Here is a 19328-nt window from a genome sequence, read left to right on the forward strand (position 1 = left end):
CAAGTGATTCTGCTGGGGGATGTTGATGTTGCGGCTCCTTGCCTCTCGGAAACGGAAGTGTGAATTGTGTGAACTGTGACAAACCGCAGCTGAGTCTGCGCCCCCTGCTGGTTTGGAAGAAAACACAACCTGCACAACATTTAGTTTGGGCGTGTGTTGCTTTACTTTGTTATTTATATTTCAAAAGACTTACTTTTACTAAATAATTTGTGTACATTTCCTCCACTACATGTCCCCTAACGATCATTGTTACTCGTTACTTCAAAATATAAAATAAGTTGTTAATGGTCTGTATTTATTTACATATAGTTTTGCTTTTCAGCCATTTCACACATCATCCAAACCCATTCACAGGTTTCAACATGGGGTTGAGTGTCTTGCTCAAGGACACATATAGACTAACAGAGCCAGGAATTTAACCCACAGCCTTCCAGTTGAGAGACAACTCGCCTTACCATCAAGTATATCAGAAAATGACTTTTGATACTTAGGTACAGTAAATGTCATTTACGTTAAGACTTTTACTGAACTAATATTATAAAAAAAAGTGACTTCAACTTCTACCAAAGTAATTTTGGTAAGATTCAAATATCTTACCAGAAAGTTTCCCTTTACTTTGTACAAGACTGCTGATAAGATAAGAGACAAGATTGTGTTTTATTTTCCACAGAAAACCAAGGAAAGTGAAAAAAGTGCAGCAACATTAAGATGTTCATTTGTGATGCACATGGATTAATTTGATAACAGAAACAAAATCCAAGCATCAACATTTACATGCAGATTGTTGGCTGGACTATGTCACTCTCACCGATACTTTGAATTACATGAGTTCCAGTGCTTCATGATGTTTTGACAGCTGCCAAGTATCAAAAACAATCAGAAATAAATAATTTTCATGAGGCGCTATCATTTTAATTTTTTTAAATGTTTTTAATTCTTTGGAGGTAAGCCAACACGTCTGGACAACATTTTGCAACCTCAGTAGACAGAGACTGAACTCTGACCAACAATATGATCAGTTATGCTGGACCCGGTGCAGAGTCCAGAAAGATTGTGTAAAGACTAGCCCGTCATTATTTGAAAAGCTGTGGATCCGCCCCAGCGTATGGGTTCAAATATCCCTATCTGCTGAGCTCAGTCATGAACTACTGTTTTATTTGTGCCATTTTCATCAATCAGTGTGATGTTTACGCATGATGTGACGAAGAATGTGACGTATTAGCAGGACAAATAATGAAGCATGAGTGAACAGGGTTAACTTGAGGTTATGAGTTATGACTGGAAACACGTCCTCCGCGATCGTGTTCAGAAACCATGTAGAGAATAGCGCTCCCCTACTGTTTAAAATATCACAGTCAGAAAGACTAAAATCAGTCAATTTTGACATTAAATAACATCATCTACTATCAACTATAAACTATTCACAGATAAGACCTTTACCTTTACCCACACAATATAAGAACACACTTATCTACCGTCTACCACTCACTTCTGTCCTGTTCAGGATCAGCAAATAAAGGTGGTGTAATTCTAATGTGGAAAGGCATTCAAACTTGTGACCTTTTTTGTTTTTGTAAAGCAATGGTACGGTCTGATATGATATGGTCTCATCGGTCCATAGGATGTTCTTCCAGAAATGTAACTGTTTTTGAGGCTCACCATGGTTTACATCTTGTGGTGAACCCTCTGTATTCACTCTGGTGAAGTCTTCTTTTTGATTTTTGACTTTGAAACACATACACCTGCCTCCTGGAGAGTGTTTTTGATCTGGCCAACTGTTGTGAAGGGCTTTTTCTTCTTCATGGTCTTCCAGGTCTTTTGGTGTTGCTGTTCTTTTTAAGTATGTTCCAAACACTTGATTTGGCCACACCTAATGTTTTTTTGTTTTTTTGCTATTTCTCTGATGGGTTTGTTTTGATTTTTCAGCCTAATGATGTCTTGCTTCACTGACAGTGACAGCTCCTTGGATCTCATTTTGACAGTTAACATCAACAGATTCCAAATGTCACTCCTGGAATCTACTCCAGGACTTTTACCTGCTTCATTGAAGATGACAACATGAGGGAATAGCCCACACCTGTCCATGAAATAGCGTTGACCCATTACTTTTGGTCAGTCTGCGAAATACCCATTAATAATTGGGGGGTCCCTTCTCCCAATTGTTGCGCAATACCGTGTCCCCACCCCAGGTGCCAATCTGCAGTATTGGACATCTTCCCTGTCAGTTGTGGGCCTTTTCCACAGCACAATTTGGAAAGCAATTAAAGGTGCCATATGTAAGAATGTGGCCAAAAACTGTTACTACATTCAAATTCAAAATACCGAGGTCTTTTAGGTTACGTTTTCTGACGTAACTGGCAACCCGTGGTTGCTAGGCAGCTGAGACTCTACTGACTACTGGTGTCTCGAATGTTAATCAGCGGGGTCTAGCCCTCCCAGACCCCCCTGTATTTCGCACAGTGCTTTTGGTCCCATTAAAAGTGGGAGGCACATATAGAAAGTGTTGTATGTAATGTAAATGTAAATCAAATTAAAGCTGAAAGTGTGCAGTTAAAGGTGCACTATGTAATAAATCTAAATCAACTGGCCATAAAATCCTCCTAATATGTCACAGAGACTCAGGAATAATGTTCATATAACAAACTGAACTCATCAACAACAACAGTACAGCCAAAATATTTGCATATTATTAATATATTTTGCAGACTGCAAATCATGTTTATGTTTTGAAATCATGTTTTGGCATGTGGCGCCACCTACCATCGTCTACCAATCATTGCAGTCAGTAGAGTCTCAGCTGCCGAGCAGCCACGGGTTGCCAGTTACGTCAGAAAACGAAACCTAAAGGACCTCTGTATTTTCAATTTGAATGTAGTAACTGTTTTTGGCCACATTCTTACATATGGCACCTATAAAGCACATCATATTCGTTTCATTTCAAATCCATTGTGGTGGTGTATAGAGAAGGAGGAAGGAAGTGAGTCAGTAAGAGTATCCACTAACTTCACAGTACCACACACACATATTCCTCTGTGCTGATTATTTTTTTTACTTCCACAGCTCAAAAAACCCGAATGGCAACATTGCCACTGTCATCAACAACAAGCTACAGTTTGCAGAAGAGGACACACTATGTTCCTTCCCTGTTTTCTCTCACATGGACTTTATCTTCCTCAAAAGAATGTATCGGTGCCCTTCCATCTGCGCAAAAACCCGCCCCTGACTGTGTGAAGGGGCCAATTGCGTTTAACGTCACCACCCACGCCCCGCCGCCACATCACGAGCTCCTCCTCCTGCTGCTCAGCCACTTACAGCAGATAAATAGTGTGTTGTACAGAGCTCGGCCTCCGCATTCTCTGAGAAGCTGGTGCAACTGCATTTCTGTCCCTTTTTTCGTCGCTACTTACTCACAAACAACCGTCAGGTAGGGCGTTTTTCCTCAAACCCTCGCACTGTTTTCACACGATGGCGCTAAATGTTGCGCACGCGACATTTTTTTTTTGCAGGATTAACCTGCATCATCATGTTAACATGTTAGAAAGTGTGCGTGAAAAATCGAAGTTGCGTGTGTTTATGGATTGAAGCTGCAGGTTTTCAGTAGGCCGAAATTTGCTGGACTCGATTAATGGATTTGACTGTTTCTTATGTGCTGGTGAAATAAGTCTCCATGGCTGCTGCTGCACAACTTTTGCTTTGTTTGTTGAAATACTACATGAAGTTGTGCAAAGTTATGGCCACACTCTTAATTCTTCAGCTGTTGTCTGCATACAGTGTTGGAAGCACGTAAACTACAACTTTTAATCAACTGTGTACTTTAGTTGCTTAAAGGGAGGCAGGACCCACATTTGAAGGCCAAGGTTCAACTATAGTCAGGCAAATATTGACTGAAGTGATGCAAGAGAAGTGTGTGTGCAGAATTATTTACGTCTGACAAAAAGAAAAAAGGAGCGGAGACTTCCTCATACTTGCTGAAGAGTTTGTGAATCAACTTGTTTATCTCTTCTCCTAGGATGACTCATCAGTTCCCATCCCTCTCTCCGGAGCAGAAGAAGGAGCTCTCTGACATTGCTCAGAGGATCGTGGCTCCAGGAAAAGGAATCCTGGCTGCAGATGAATCAACAGGTGAGGATCATAGATTCAAGTGGTTGAGCGTCATCACCACCATGTCACCTTGATTGGCATCTGAAATTTGAATTTTCCTTCTCTCAAGGAACCATGGCAAAGCGACTGCAGAAAATCAACGTGGAGAACAGCGAGGAGAACCGACGCTGCTTCCGTAACATCCTCTTCTCCGCTGACCCGTCCATCTCCAACTGTGTGGGCGGAGTCATTTTATTCCACGAGACCCTCTACCAGAAAGCAGACTGCGGTAAACTCTTCCCCCAAGTCATCAAGGACAAGGGCATCGTTGCTGGCATCAAGGTGAGGAGTGTTTGAGTCACAAATGCTCACTTTCATTGTGAGGTTTTCACAGAAATTAACAGATGTTTGTTTTGTCTTTCTCCAGGTCGACAAAGGTACAGCTGCTCTGAACGGAACAGATGGAGAGACCACGACACAAGGTAAACCAAATCAGTCACGCATGGCTGAACAAACCTTTTTCTTGGTAGATCATTGTTTTGGCAAATGGAAAGAAGACGTGATGGATGTGGTAATCTTGGACGCTTGTGTAAACCTCTCGTGCAGGACTCGACGGCCTCTCGGAGCGCTGTGCTCAGTACAAAAAGGATGGCTGTGACTTTGCCAAGTGGAGGTGTGTGCTGAAGATCTCTGAAAGCTGCCCAACAGCTCTCGCCATCGCAGAGAACGCCAATGTTCTCGCCAGATATGCCAGTATCTGCCAACAGGTGCGTGTGTGGAGCACAGAAAACAGTGGAAATCAGTGTGTATAGTGTATTTATGTTTAAGAGGAGATCCTTTTTAACCTGACATGTATGTTCTTTATCAGAACGGCCTGGTGCCCATTGTGGAGCCAGAGATCCTGCCTGACGGAGACCATGACCTGAAGCGCTGCCAGTATGTGACAGAAAAGGTTGGATATTCATCTCTGGTTTTGTCGTCACAGTATCAGTCTCGGATTTTTCTCTCAGACCTGATCCCAAAAAAACTGAACTAATGCTTGCTCATCAGGTGCTGGCTGCTGTGTACAAGGCTCTGTCTGACCACCACGTGTACCTGGAGGGCACTCTGCTCAAGCCCAACATGGTCACTGCGGGACACGCCTGCACCACAAAGTACACCAATCAGCAGGTTGCCATGGCTACAGTGACTGCTCTGCTGCGCACTGTGCCTCCTGCTGTGCCAGGTGAGTGTCAGGCCAGTTCATCCCACACTGAGCAAGTCATACACAATCATGCACATCAACATAACACAATCAAAACATGAACTACAACATATATTCAAGGATTAAAAACATAAGCATTAAATCTGTGCAACATGCTGTGTCTGTATCTTTTATTAGGCATCTGCTTCCTGTCTGGAGGCCAGAGCGAGGAGGAGGCTTCTCGCAACCTGAGCGCCATCAACCAGGTGCCGCTCCAGCGCCCGTGGAAGCTGACCTTCTCTTACGGCCGTGCGCTGCAGGCCTCTGCTCTGGCAGCCTGGCAGGGTAAACCTGAAAACAAGGCAGCTGCACAGGAAGCCTTCTGCAGCAGGGCCAAGGTGAGCCTCGCAGGTCACCGGGGGTCATTGTTACCAACGATGATAAACACTAATAATCCACACTTATCGCTGTGTAGTTGTGAACTGTGCACAGGACGACTGGATTACGACATGACTTTTAATCTGAACATTACACAACTTTACCCTGACTAGTCGATGATTGATCGATTTGTTAAAGGTTGTTGTTTTGCACTGATGTGGTTGATGATTAACACACCGATGTGACTTTGCTCCTAATGCGTCTCCTCTGCTGCTCACGTCTAGATCAATGGCCTGGCTTCCAAAGGAGAGTACAAGCCCAGCGGCTCAGCTGACCAGGCCTCCATGCAGTCTCTGTACACGGCCAGCTATATCTATTAAAAACTGTGAGCGCTATCCAAACATGTGAGACGACCAAACATGTTTCCTTCTTCCTGTTATGTTTGTTTACTCAGTGAAATGACTGGAAATAAATTAAGTGACCAAAGTTGTTGTTTTTATGAGACGGTTATTGGGAGGTATTTTTCACCACATCATCAAAATCATTCACACTATATCTAAAATCTGTTATCACAATACATTTTTTCTTTCATTAAAATAGATTTGATCATTAATCTGGATTAAATTTGTATCCAAATAAAAGTATCACTCAAGACTTGTTTATTGTTACACGAGATTGTACAAGGTACATTTTGGTGAAATTAAAATTGCGAAACGTCCCTATTGTGCTAAAACAGATAAACATTTAAATAAAGGTACATCAAATAAAAAGTGAAGTAGATAAGAATATAAAGAAAACTATCAAAGAATGAGAATAAATAAGATTCTAAAATAATAAAACTGTACATGAAACTGTATAAAAGAATATAAAGTTGAAGTGTGAAGCAAATGATCTGTTCAGGATAACCCTATCAAAGTCCAGATGCTGATATTGATACTGTATAGAAAATATGGTAACGCTTTCTTTTACAGTCCCCTAATTACCTGGTATTTAGCTGGTAAATTCATGGTAACACCAAAGTGTTACTAGGTAATTACCAATGGTAATAAGAAAGTAAATACAGTGAAACTGTTGCCAAAATACTGGGCATTTACCTGGTAACTATATAGTTAATTATAGCGTGTTATTACTGCTGTTAATAAGAAGGTATGTACAGCTAAACTATGGCAAAACTATGGTAAATGTAAGTGTATTATTGGGTTATAAACTGGTAATAAGCAGGAACCTACAGTCCCCTAATTACTAGCTATTTACCCAAGGGGTAATCTAACAAACCTAACCCTAAAAATGTGTGTAATTACATGGAAACAAGCTTGGCTTTCTTTTACAGTACAGTTTTACTTTACTTACCGAGTACATTACCGTGCATTACCCAGTATTTTGGCAACGGTTTCACTGTATTTACTGATCTTATTACCCTTGGTAATTACCTAGCAACACTTTAGTGTTACCATGAATTTACCAGCTAAATACCAGGTAATTAGGGGACTGTAAAAGAAAGCGTTACCGAAAATATTTAGTCAATTCCCAGCCTTATACTCAGAAGATTAGAAAAGTTGTAGTATAACCACCATGTCTTTGTTACCAAAAAAAATAATGTTGGACATATCACACATTCTTATTAAAACAATGAAAAAGATAGATAAAGGAGCAATAAAAAAATTTAATCTAAATTTAGATTTAAATTTTGCATTTAGCATTTAGATTATTGTTGTAAATGTGCTAAAAAAGTGACTTTCAAAAATTCACACCACTTTTTCCAAACATTGTTTGAAGCTCAATGTGACAAAACGTTGCAGTTATTTTCAGCGTGTGCTGTTTTACAAACTGCACCTCATAGCAGAGGCACCACAACGAGCATGGAAGATGAAAGTCTATGCGGTTAAAGTGGGATGCAGAGGTTTTGTGGCTTCTTCCACCATCAGGCTGCTAAAAGACCTCGGTATCCATGGACAAACTCTGCCACAGACAGTTAGATCAGTCTCTGAAGCGGCCGAAAGAAGCAGCCAGTGGATATGGGTCAAGCGGAAGGACCTGCTCACTAAACTCCCAACACAGATCCCTCCAGGAGGAGAAAAAAGGTGCGGTCAGCTTTAGGCTTGACTCAGGGTAGAGGACGCCCCTGCCTTGCATAGTCCCATGGGCTGGGCCATTGAAATAACCAGGCAATACTCTACTATGATTGGGCATGGGACACAAGCTCAGGCTCGATCACCCTGTAGCTGGCCACTTTTGATGAGGGTGTTGAAAGGCCAAAACACCCACTGATTCAAAGGTACACGACTGATGATGTGTCCCAAATTGACATCCTTCCCATGGCTGAGATACAGCTCCCACACCACTCTCAAATTCGAGGCAAACCTCATATTACGTCCATCTATTGGCACAACCATCACATCCCATGTTTCATGAATCATCATGTAGCTTATTCCTCTCTTGTAAGTAGGGCTGGGCGATATATCGAGAATTTATCGAAATTTACGACGATAATCGGCGTCATTTTGCTGTTATGGATACATTCGATAATTCAAAAAAAAAATAAACAAAATAAAAGTTGTTTTTGACTGTGTGTGTAGGTAGGCAGGCTGCCTGTATGTTCATGTCCCTTTAAGACACTCTGAGACTTATATCAGGCAAATTGTCAATTATGCAAATTAGGCGATGACATCATTTAGCAACTTCAAACTTATCGAACATTTATCGTTCTCGAGGTGAGCTGCTCAATATATCATGATATTGATTCGAGGCCATATCGCCCAGCTCTACTTGTAAGTCTCTTTGGATAAAAGTGTCAGCTAAATGTCTATAAAAAAACAGATTTACAAGAGTGAACAATCAGAGAATTCATATATCTATTCTTTATTCAACAAATACAAAAGACACTAATTGCACTAAATATACTCAAAAGTTAAAGAGAGAGAGTTGAACGACGATCCCTGCCCAAATCTTTTCACACATTCACAGGCGACACATTTCCATGTAGGCTCTTCATGTCCCTTGTTTCATTCATCATGTAAACATTTACAGACAATAATATAAAAACACAATTTACCAAAACTCATAAGTGAAAAAAGAAGTTTATAGGTAACATTTTTTGGATTAATCTATACAAATATTTCTATATCATTATTCTGAAGTGGCATTCACATGTGGATAAGCTGACGTGTAAATAAAACACAGTTTTTTTAGAGTTAGTATATGATGAAAGTTTCACACAAGAGTAGGTGATATAACATTGAGCCAAACCTGTTAAGCTTAGGCATAATGAGTATTATGAATAAAGTGATTTATTTTAGGGTTTACAGTAAATACACACAACCCGTTAGAGATATATTAGCTCCAAGTGCACGTACATTATTTATCTCACATGAGTGACAGAGACAGAAATCATTTTTCATTTCCCAAACAAATCTGGTTCAGTGATGCCTGTTTCTGTCTTTCAAGACTGCTGCAAAGGCGTGAAGTTTAGGTGAAGTTTAGGAAAACAGTGTTACACACTTGAGAAGAAGAATTGATAAAAAAAAAAAAAAAAAACTTGTGTTAGTTTGAAGTCGTGTTAGTCGGCGCTGGCGCTGGGTTCCACTGAACAACAACCTGCTGCAGATGTGGACGAGGACAGACAGAGACGAGGGAAACAGAGAAGAGGTGATTTTAAAAAGCAAAATAACATACTGTTATGACATTCGGCTGCTGGTATCTATTTATATTTGTATTTAATCTGAGTTAATTGCTGGTCTTGGTTTAATATTTTCACATTTGTGCTTGTTTACGGTGTAAAATAGTTTATTTCTTCAGTAAAATGTTATTAATAAATGCACAAGATTGGTAATTTGCTGTTGGTTTATAATGTAGATGCATGAGCCCGGAGAGTTAGTGATTACAGCTCATTTTCACACAATCAACCAGATCGAAAAACATAGCTTCAGTGTTTACATTTTCCTTGTGAAATTCTATGCTTGTTTAAACAAACAAACAAACAAACAAACAAACAAACAAACAAACAAAAACATTTCCTCCCAAGTATTGTAGTGGAATTATTCTATATACATTATATATATATTCTATACACATATATATACTGTACATATATACATATATACATATACATGTATACATACATACATATACACATATACACACATATACCTACATATATAAACACACATATATATGCGCACACACACAAACACACACCCACACACACCCACACACACACACACACACACACACACACACACACACACACACACACATACAATATAAATACATACTGTATATATATTTGTCAATTTATTTAAAAATGTATCCCAAAAAAATTGTATATATATAAATGTATGAGGTAGACGCACATTGAATGCTTATGTGTTATGTACTGATTAATTTAAGGAATCTGAGATAGTCCTTAAATGTGAATTAATACATAGTAGATAAAATAAATATTGGTGCTAACCTTTGTCCCACAACCGACTATCTATTTTAAAATGTTAACCTTTGAAGAGAAGATACAATAAATAAATACTTGTTACTACAACCACTGCTGCTGCTACTACTACTATAACCCTAGTGTATTACCTGAGAGTGTGTGGACTTCAGTGCTAAACGTGCAGTGGTGCTCAGGAAGATGAGAAGCACCGCCACACACAGGGAGGATGCAAACAGAAAACCTTCAACACATATGATCTGGTTCTATAGTGACAGAAAGGGAAAGAAAGTGGGAGTTATTCCTGTGTCAAGAAAATAAAATCTTTTATTTGGTGAAAAATACACAAAAAACGAATGTGTATGCTGTAACTCACTAATCTGACGTTGGCCCAGTCAACCTCCATTTCTTCGTGTGCAAGATGACCATAAAAGCTAAAGCATGCTATTATCCTGTACCCGACGGAAATGATGGTTCCAATGAGCGAAACCACGTACACGGCCAAACACACCGTCACCTGCAGACGAGGAGCGCAACACAGTAAAAAAAAAAAAAACACACACACACACACACACACACACACACAAAACACAAAACAAATCAACCAGACAGGTGATAAATAAAACTTAAAGAAACATGACTAGAATGTAAAATCATAGATATGCCTACCATCTTCTTGGAGGGATTGATCCCAGTGTAGATGGAAAGATTTCCACACAGAACAAACTAGAAAAAAATAAATAACACACACACACACTTTTCAAAACAAAGAATTAAGTAAATGAGATTAATTAAGAGGAATAAAACATTTGAATAGTTGTTAGTTTGTCAGAATAATAAAGTCATGAAGTGAGTTTTAGAGCGACTGGTGGACAGATTCTACCTCTGCCAAGAAGGTTTCACCTGTGAGTGTTTATTGGTTTGTTTACTCGCTGACAGGATTCCATGAAAAATGACCGAACAGATTTCCAACAAAGTCGGTCTTTATTTTCAAAGGACGTATTGCAAAGACAAATAATGGCCTTTTATCAAAGCAGGAGTCTGGATTGTTGGAGCATGTGATGCAATACATTTATGTGTGAATGGACAATATAGTATTATCTAATCTCATTTTTTTATCTCATTTTTCTTCATCTAAAGCTGGTCACCATTTGGGCCAGTTGTGTTGTAATATTCTGAATTGTGTTTGTGTTTTATTGCTTCTGTTGAGTTAATTAAAAAAACAAATGGGTGTGGATGCAGATTAAGGGGTCGAATGACAATTGTTTCTTTCCACTACTTTCTCCAACTGCTGTAGGATTTTTGACAAACAAAGCGTTGAGGTTATCACACTTCTTTCTTTTGACTTAACAACCTAAAACGTTGTAAGTGCTTTTATAAGTGCAAATTGTAATCACTCGTTGGTTCTCAAAGTGCGGCCCGCGGGCCAATGGCGGCCCGCAGAAACATTTCTGGCGGGCCGCAATGAATTACAGTTGATAGTTTTAATCCAGGAACTACTAAGCTTGTTATTGGACATTATTGGATACAGACCAATAAGTGTAAACTGTAGATCTGGTCATTACAATTATTACAAATGGGATTTCTTTCTGTTTTTTTTTTCCTTTGGCGACCCTCAGTCCAATGTTGGGTTCCTAAATTGGCCCTCAGGTATCACAACTTTGAGAACCCCTGCATTAGTGGATGTACCACCAGTGAAAACACATTTCGCTATGATCTCTTATGTACCAGAGCTCCCTGCCAGAAGGGGATGTAGATCTGACTGGAGGTTTCAAAAGTCTCCCTGACCAGCTGAAGTCCCATCAGCAGCTCTGCAAAGCCAAACATCATAATGGCAATCTGGGAAGGAGGAAAAGGAGGAGTGACATTTATGTATAAATCTGTTTCTATATATCACTCACAACATGTAGGACCAAAAAAAGAGTATGCCACATGCACCCTGACATTGTTCAAAGTCTCACCCCAAGACTTCTGGGCTCTTTCTGGACAAAGCGGTGCAGGGGCTTGCTGGACATCACAACCGTGTTGTCCGCCTCCTGGTTCTCACCAAGTCCTGTTGTTCTCGGTCTGGCTGTTGGCTCAGCGCCCTCCATTTCCAGTTAAAAAAAAACAAAAAAAAACTTGCTGAGCCTGGAAAGGACAAAAACCAGATGAATGCTCCCCTCCTCAAGTGCTTATAGGATAAAAGAGACAGAACAGCTGTTGTGAGTGAAGAAATAACTCCAGATAGGTCTAACTGCTAAAGATGCAAAAAGACAAACAGCAAAAACGTGAAGTGACCCACCTTGTTTTAGGTTTTAGGACTCGGTGCAGAGAAGGATTGTGAAAGATAACGGGAAAACAATGTTGAGGGTGGAAAGAGGAAGTCAAGAAATCTGAGACTTTCTCTTCTGTTTTTCATTTAGGGGAGGAGCTGAATACTTCGGGGAGTCACAGAGGGAGTCAGTTCAACATGCAGCACAATGTCCACTCAGTCACTACATCCAAAGGAAATCCCACTGAGATCTACTGGGAAATCCAGAGAGTAGAAGACAGTTTTCATGTGGGCAGTATAAAAACTAAATGTGTTCAGAACCATCTCTGCTGAAATGAAGGGGGAAAAAAGACACTTGAACTAGTTTTAAAGTTGCAGTGTGTGCAATCTTTCATGATTGTTGTTGATATTGATATTGAATTTATTTTCTTAATGCATCTTCATCTGAAAACAGATTCCGTCAGATATACCGACATACTTCCTGTGTGCAGCGCAGAAGTGTCCCAGGGCCAGGCAAGGAACACGCAGTGCAACACTGATGAACTCAGAAAGAATTGTGTGAAGCTGATAGGCTTCATCAGCATTTTGTAAACTCATTTGACAATGGTCTTAATAATGTATCATGGACATTTATTTATATGTAAGTGGGATGATATTTACCAAACCCTGTATGAATTGTAAGACAAATCTACAAAAACATATAAAAACATTTATAAACCTTTTCCACAACTTCAAGTGTTTGCAGGCTATTAATGAGTATAACTTAAATTGTGAATTAATTCCTTATGCTCTGATTACATATCATGGTCATGATGAATAAACAAAATTTCAGATATTTTAAGTCTGAACACAAAGGTCTATTTCTCTCATTATGTTGAATAATTATCTCTTGAAACTGATAACATTCAAATACAAAAGTGTTGCCTTTTGAAAAGAGAACATTTTGAGTTTTGACATCTCATTGGTGGGATAAATAGGACTGGTTAATTATATACGGTGGTTAATTATTGTAATTTTTTTGTAATTACATCTACAGTAAACAACAATCATCTGCACCCTTTCTGTCCACCCATTTAGGTGAATAAGCAAATATCTGGTGTCGGTAATTGTAGAAAACGCATGTTTGGTTCAAGTTTGTAGGATTTAGATGACATTATTACCATTAAATGTAAAATCACCTGAACCTATGAATTATTTTCACCTCATCTCATCTACAGAGGCAGCCATGATGAACCAGGGTGGAGGTGAGAAATATTTATCTTCAACATGAAACTTCACCAATAGATGTTGCTAACTCCTATACGCTGTACCTTTAATGTAAAGTAGGAGTGATTTTCAAATCAGAAATATGTTTGTTTCTTTAGGATTGGCACCAGTGGCCCCACGACACTCATGTGGTGGATAAAGCTTCAGACAATGAATAACTGACTATCTTTGTTGCAAATTTATTAATACTGTATATCTGATGAATGCATGATCATTAATGCTATTGCATTTCTTCCCCCGAAACAGATCTAAAATCCATCACCATTTCAAATAATGTGGTCTTCATCATAGTCCTCTTTGATGTTTTAATTCATTTTCCATTTAAAAAAGGCCTCTACATCTGAATGTACACAACATGTATTCATTTTATAGCACACAACAAATGTCATGTAAGCTTTGTGAATAAGACTAGACATTAAAAACATTACTTTATCTTTCCATGCCATTAATTGCAACAAATAATGGTAGAAAAATATATCATATTACACTTTTTAAATATAAAAACCATATTTAACCATGTTTGGTGACACGCTGTGACTTCACACTGGCTCAGGAACATGGGACGCTGCTGTCGACCTGCAGCACAACACATCATAACGGTCATGTAACGTAGTTGTGAATCATTCTAAATTTGTCAAGAGTAATCTCCTTACTGTGCAGGCAGATGATGAATCCGACAGTAGGTGGCGCTCCAAAAGGCATACTGCTCTTTGCCTCATCTCTCCTTCACTATTGTACTGAATTGCTTCCAACAGGGAAACTCCATTTAGCCTCACAAACTTGTCAACCACCTGAAGGGAAAGAGGAGCCTCTGAGACAACCTGCTAAAGAAAAGGCTACAAGCGAAGTTTGCTAAGGTAACGGATGAAGCCTCGTTTACCTGCGGCCCGCTAACAACCAACATGAAGAGGACCTCCAGACTCAGGGTCACCATTTCTTGGTCAGCCATTTTGAGCGTTGAGCAGAGTGTAGACAGAAGACCGAGGTGGACCAGCTGGACACAGAACTCCTTTTTCTTGTGGGCAACATTTGCGAGAATCCTGAGGATCTGATTCGTAGACAGTGAGACAGAGGACATATCTGCCTGATTAATGTAATCATTACCATTAGTTACATCAAGGAAAACAGTGTTTTGATATTATGCAGATCAAGTCAAAAGTCTGAATGAGCCTATGCATTTTCTGATTACCATAATCCAGATTAAATCATATAAAGTATGGAATAAGTAACAACCAGATTAAGACATGCAGATTACTCTTTGTGGACATGCGCAGGACATCAAGTTATCCAATTATAATTTGCTACAGGGAGTATTCAAGGCAGTTGACATAATGTGGACCATAATAAAAATAATGTCTGACTGTCTTGTAAAGCCATGTTTCAATCACGGTACAGTTCAGTTTGGTAGAGCACGGCACTGTTTGGAATGGTGAAGCCCTGGGTCAGGCTTACGTTTGACTGAGAACAGAACAGGGTGTCGGCTGTGCCCAATGGCTGCATCAGCAAGACACATAGCGTGATGCTGTACCGGTGCGACGACAACAAACACAACACAGCAGACAACAACACAACAATGGAGGATATCAAGCAGCTCTATATGAGAATAGACTGCAATAAACTTCTTGCAAAAAAAAGATACATACTGTACCGAACCCGAAACCTTACCACTCGATAGAAACACGGCTTAAATGACAGTGACTTGTTTGCACTGACCATTGTATTGATGCCTTGAGAGAAAAGCAGAAGCTGCATCAGTCCAGGGACCAAGTTAAAAGTGAGCAGAGCAGAGCAGAAATCACTGGATTGAGCTGGATGGAGAAAGCATTGGAACAAACCATATTAGATGCAATCGTCCACAAAACATACGTCAATCATTAAACAGTTTTAACTCTCACTAAACATTCATACAAACATTAAAGTTGCAAGACAGATTGTAGCCTCCAAACACATTCAGCTAGTTTACAAACGAAGTAATATGTATCATTAATGATCAAGTCCAGTCAAACCTGTGAGGTTGTTGAGGACCCAGGCACTCTCTCTGGCCAAAGCTGGCTGGGTGTGAAGGTAAGCCTGGAGAAATGCACACAGTGCAACCACAAGTCGGATGTCACCTACTTGGCTGCTCAGGCTGTTGACTGGACAGAAGGACAGAAGGTTCCCCACACAACGCAGCAGAGGACACACGAGCTGAGAAAGGGACAACATTCATAATGCAGGGAACAAGCAAAACACACCACACGACTTTAAGCTTGGTCCTTTTGGGGAACTTACTTTTTTTTAAAGGGAAAAGCCATCTCTAACTATTATGTGTGTCTTGATTTGACAGTTGATTTGTTTTGAAGGGATAAACAAGACTAATAAAAAAAAAACCTACCAACTCCATCCCGTCTTTGCGTCCTTCAGCACCATCTAGAGATGATAACAGTGAACTGCACTGTAACAAGGCTCCCTGAGCCAACAGTTCTCTGCCATCCTTACTGCAACCAGTAAAGATAACAACAACAACAACATATAAGAATTATTATAATCTGTAAAACCACACTGTGTGTGATGCAATGACTGTTAGTCACTAGAGGTCTTACCTGCACGCCAGGTAGTGCAGACACCATGCACACTCTATAGCAGGTGCCAGGCCAAACTTTGGGTCAGGAGTCAGAACTGATAACAGTTGTGAAGGTAAATAGGAGGTCAGGACGGTCCTGGAGACAGAGAAGAAGATCACAAAAACAAATTAGGGCTGACACATGAATCGCTATTAATTTAGGGCTGAACATATGCACTTGTTATGTTCTACATAGAGTTTGATTAGAGGACAGAACCTACACAACAAGGGCACCAGTTCTGATCCTATGTTCTCCCTGTGTATGTGCGTGGGTGCTGTGCCTTTCTCTCACTGTCCAAAAACATGCAGATTGGTGGTGATTACGTTAACTGGACATTCTAAATTAAGCTTGCTTTTAAAAATATGGTAATTACCATTTCTCAAGTTGAAATAATTCTGAAAGTCAAGTTAATAGAGTAACTTTCTTTGCATTCAATCAAGATACACTGGTTAGAGTTGCTTTACATTGTTGATATGGTCTTTAAACTGTTTTGAACTGCAAAATAAAATAATTTTAAGATACAGTATATCAGCCCTATATGAAAAACCAACAGTAATCTATTGATCTGGTGTACATACGGGATTATTTTCTCTGCTGCATCTTTGGTCTGGAGAAGCTGAGAGAGGGTGAACCCCACAGCTTCCACCACTGCAAGATTGTGCCTCTGGTTCTGGACATACACAAAAATCAGCACTTAACAAATATATACACTGCGATTTTTTCTATTATCACTGAAGTGCTATTCAACAATGTTGAAGACCATGAATCTTGTCAGATTACCTCCATACAACTGGCCAGAGCTGGTATAATTCCCTGGGCCAGAAGTTTCTCCTTTACAACATCACTGTCTGGAATTAAATTACCCAGTGTGTAGAGACACAGCTCCTGTGAACACAGACATGTACATCACAGATAGAGTCAAATATCTTATGTATGATGAGGTGATTTTATTATACACTGATATTGAGTGGCCACTAACAGTGAACTTGGTGCTCTGTCCAGACAGGTAGGTGAGCAGGTAGGGGGTGGCAGGCAGACACACTGGGGCCACATTGGTGTGGCCAGAGTGAGATAGCTCATGAAGGCACCGGACAGCATGAAAACGGCATTGAGTATTAGAGCCAGTGAGGAGACTGACCAGCAGATGCATACTATTCTCCTGCCTAGAGGGGAGACAGATTCAAAGCAGGCAAATGTAACAAACAAAGAACCCAACAAAACTCATTAAACCTGGTGACAGCACTATACTTGATGAAGGTGAGTTGTGCTGATGGGTCACGGAGAGCTTTACTCAGATCCTTCATGTGCGTCTCCCGCTCAGAGCCGCTGTGCTGAACTTTGTACAGCAAGCTGACCACGTCCTGAGAAATCAAGCAACAGGTTCAAATGTCAACATCCTGCATTTAGTGAACATGCCGACATTTCAACACATTTTTTTCATCCTGTGTTTTACTCACCTGTTCTCCTGAGGTAGTTTCCATGGTGACCTCCTCATCTTCATTCAGCAACAGTCTCTTGCTCACCAGCTGTCTGTCTCTGCGCGCCTGTCTCAGAGCTGTAGCAACAAACAAAATATTTATTTCTGCTTCAGTAATACCAAAGCAGCATATACTTAACTGCTAAATGTGTCCCAAACCATAAACATAATGAACAAAGCTGTTATTATTATTGATTATCACAGTGTCATGAATATCATAGTGTTGAAAACATGTGCAGATATACATTGTTGCCTTGTGATCTATTGCTATATAAAATACAGATGATTAGTTTGAGTTTTTAATAATAATAATAATAATAATAATAATAATAATAATAATAATAATAATGAAAATAATAAACATTTAATTGCCGATTCCTATACCGAATATACACAAACCGACCTCAAAAGATAAACATGATGAAAACTACAAGCAACACACTTGTTAAATGCATAGAAACGGACCTTTTTCTTGCTCCCGTCTCTTCACACGCAGCTCCTCTGAGCTTTTGCTGCTCTGTCCAACACTTTTATGACGGACTCTGTTCAATCTCCACATGTTTGCCTCCTAAACACTGGTTTCTTGGTTTACATACAAGCTTGTGTCATGGTGGAGAGGTTTATCCTTCTTCTTCTTCGTCGTCGTCGTCGTCAGTGTGTCGTTCAACAGCCGGTGCAGCGACCTCTCGCGGTCACTCATGGAATTCACTTCACATTGAATGTGTCTTGGCTGGCGTTTTTCCATCAAAAAAATTAATTTCTTTGGCGATATTACATTCATATAATATCGTTAGGGAGACTAAATAACGCTTGAATACTGTTTAAAAGTTAAATGTACACATTCAAGATCCATTAAGGATTAAATTAATGCAACACAAATGTTTTTTATCAGTGTGAAATGCCGCCATCTTGTGGTTTTAGTGTACATCCGGTTAAGGAGAGCACATGGATTTAATAGCTGGATACTATTGGCTAGTAGCGCTCGCCAGACCACGTGACGCAATGCATTATGGGGGGCTAAAAGTAAGATGCCGGTATTTTGGCTGTTTACTTGTTTGTTTAGCTGCTGAGGACGCACACAAACGAACACAAACACGAGAAAGGACAATAAATGGAACGGGCAAAGGCTAATGGAGCGGCACATACCGAGAGAAATTGAACGCGAAGGCGCGGTATTTGCAGAAGATAGAAGGAGTGAAAGGGCTTTCAAAGTGGAGCAGAAAGTCATCGTGCGTTCACAGGTAAGGTTTCTGCACACACCTCTGTCAGCATGCACTCGACAGAACAACCTCATTTCCTAACTTACACATCATGCATAAAGTTAATGTGTAATGAAGGCAGGTTTTTCTCTTATTGAATGTCATTCCCAGTCAAACACTGTTGTTATTTTTGTTGCTGTTGCCTAGTGCCTGCAGTCGATTAAGGATTGTGAATGTCCTAAGAAAACTACTGTGTTACAGTGATGAATGTTATTGGAGTAGCTGTAAGATAATATTTTAAAAATGACCCCTAGCAAAAGTTGAAATGGCTCAGATGAACAGTACAGAGGTGACATCACTGTGGTTTTTATGTAATTATAAAACGTTGTTTGTTGATTTTGTCCAAAAATCTATTTCTATGCTGTTAATGTCTTAGGTGAATCACCCAGAAGCCTCTTCAGCCATGGG

At 39.8% G+C, this 19328-nt stretch overlaps 3 protein-coding genes across 3 annotated transcripts in view; 1 reads left to right on the forward strand and 2 right to left on the reverse strand.

The window, feature by feature from the left end:
• LOC310928837 (neuronal acetylcholine receptor subunit alpha-9-II) overlaps window positions 1-9895 on the reverse strand; it is a gene marked incomplete at both ends in the record, with an annotated part of 158899 nt that extends 149004 nt beyond the window's left edge. The window contains one exon of the mRNA XM_083891488.1: window positions 9850-9895. Coding sequence (XP_083747614.1) covers window positions 9850-9895 — 46 coding nt within the window. The remainder of the gene's footprint in view (window positions 1-9849) is intronic.
• On the forward strand, window positions 3330-6120 carry aldob (aldolase b, fructose-bisphosphate). Its single transcript, XM_083891230.1, has 9 exons — window positions 3330-3424; window positions 4010-4122; window positions 4211-4422; window positions 4508-4562; window positions 4687-4847; window positions 4949-5032; window positions 5131-5305; window positions 5462-5661; window positions 5926-6120. Exons 2-9 carry the CDS (start codon window positions 4011-4013, stop codon window positions 6019-6021), a joined length of 1095 nt encoding a protein of 364 aa, XP_083747356.1. The 5' UTR covers window positions 3330-3424; window position 4010; the 3' UTR covers window positions 6022-6120.
• A 4125-nt stretch (window positions 9896-14020) lies between the features above and the next one.
• Window positions 14021-18267, reverse strand: tmco6 (transmembrane and coiled-coil domains 6). Its single transcript, XM_083891283.1, has 13 exons — window positions 18127-18267; window positions 17642-17739; window positions 17433-17545; window positions 17164-17347; window positions 16965-17069; window positions 16763-16854; window positions 16164-16280; window positions 15956-16058; window positions 15588-15768; window positions 15295-15389; window positions 14462-14629; window positions 14235-14372; window positions 14021-14157 (listed from the first exon to the last, which is right to left on the reverse strand). Exons 1-13 carry the CDS (start codon window positions 18218-18220, stop codon window positions 14131-14133), a joined length of 1515 nt encoding a protein of 504 aa, XP_083747409.1. The 5' UTR covers window positions 18221-18267; the 3' UTR covers window positions 14021-14130.
• Window positions 18268-19328: the final 1061 nt, after the last annotated feature.

This window comes from Microchirus variegatus (assembly GCF_963457635.1).
Source record: "Microchirus variegatus genome assembly, chromosome: 6".
In the NCBI taxonomy this organism is placed as follows: Eukaryota; Metazoa; Chordata; class Actinopteri; order Pleuronectiformes; family Soleidae; genus Microchirus; species Microchirus variegatus.

Bases quoted from the DNA above. Each gene is read 5' to 3' on its own strand.
- aldob (XM_083891230.1), top strand. From the start codon at position 4,011: ATGACTCATCAGTTCCCATCCCTCTCTCCGGAGCAGAAGAAGGAGCTC. The intron at 4,423-4,507 runs GTGAGGAGTGTT...GTCTTTCTCCAG, and splicing joins GCATCGTTGCTGGCATCAAG to GTCGACAAAGGTACAGCTGC. The intron at 4,563-4,686 runs GTAAACCAAATC...CCTCTCGTGCAG, and splicing joins TGGAGAGACCACGACACAAG to GACTCGACGGCCTCTCGGAG.
- tmco6 (XM_083891283.1), bottom strand. From the start codon at position 18,220: ATGTGGAGATTGAACAGAGTCCGTCATAAAAGTGTTGGACAGAGCAGC. The intron at 15,390-15,587 runs GTTTGACTGGAC...TTCTCCATCCAG, and splicing joins GGTCCTCAACAACCTCACAG to CTCAATCCAGTGATTTCTGC. The intron at 14,630-15,294 runs GTCAGTGCAAAC...TCTACGAATCAG, and splicing joins CTCAAGGCATCAATACAATG to ATCCTCAGGATTCTCGCAAA.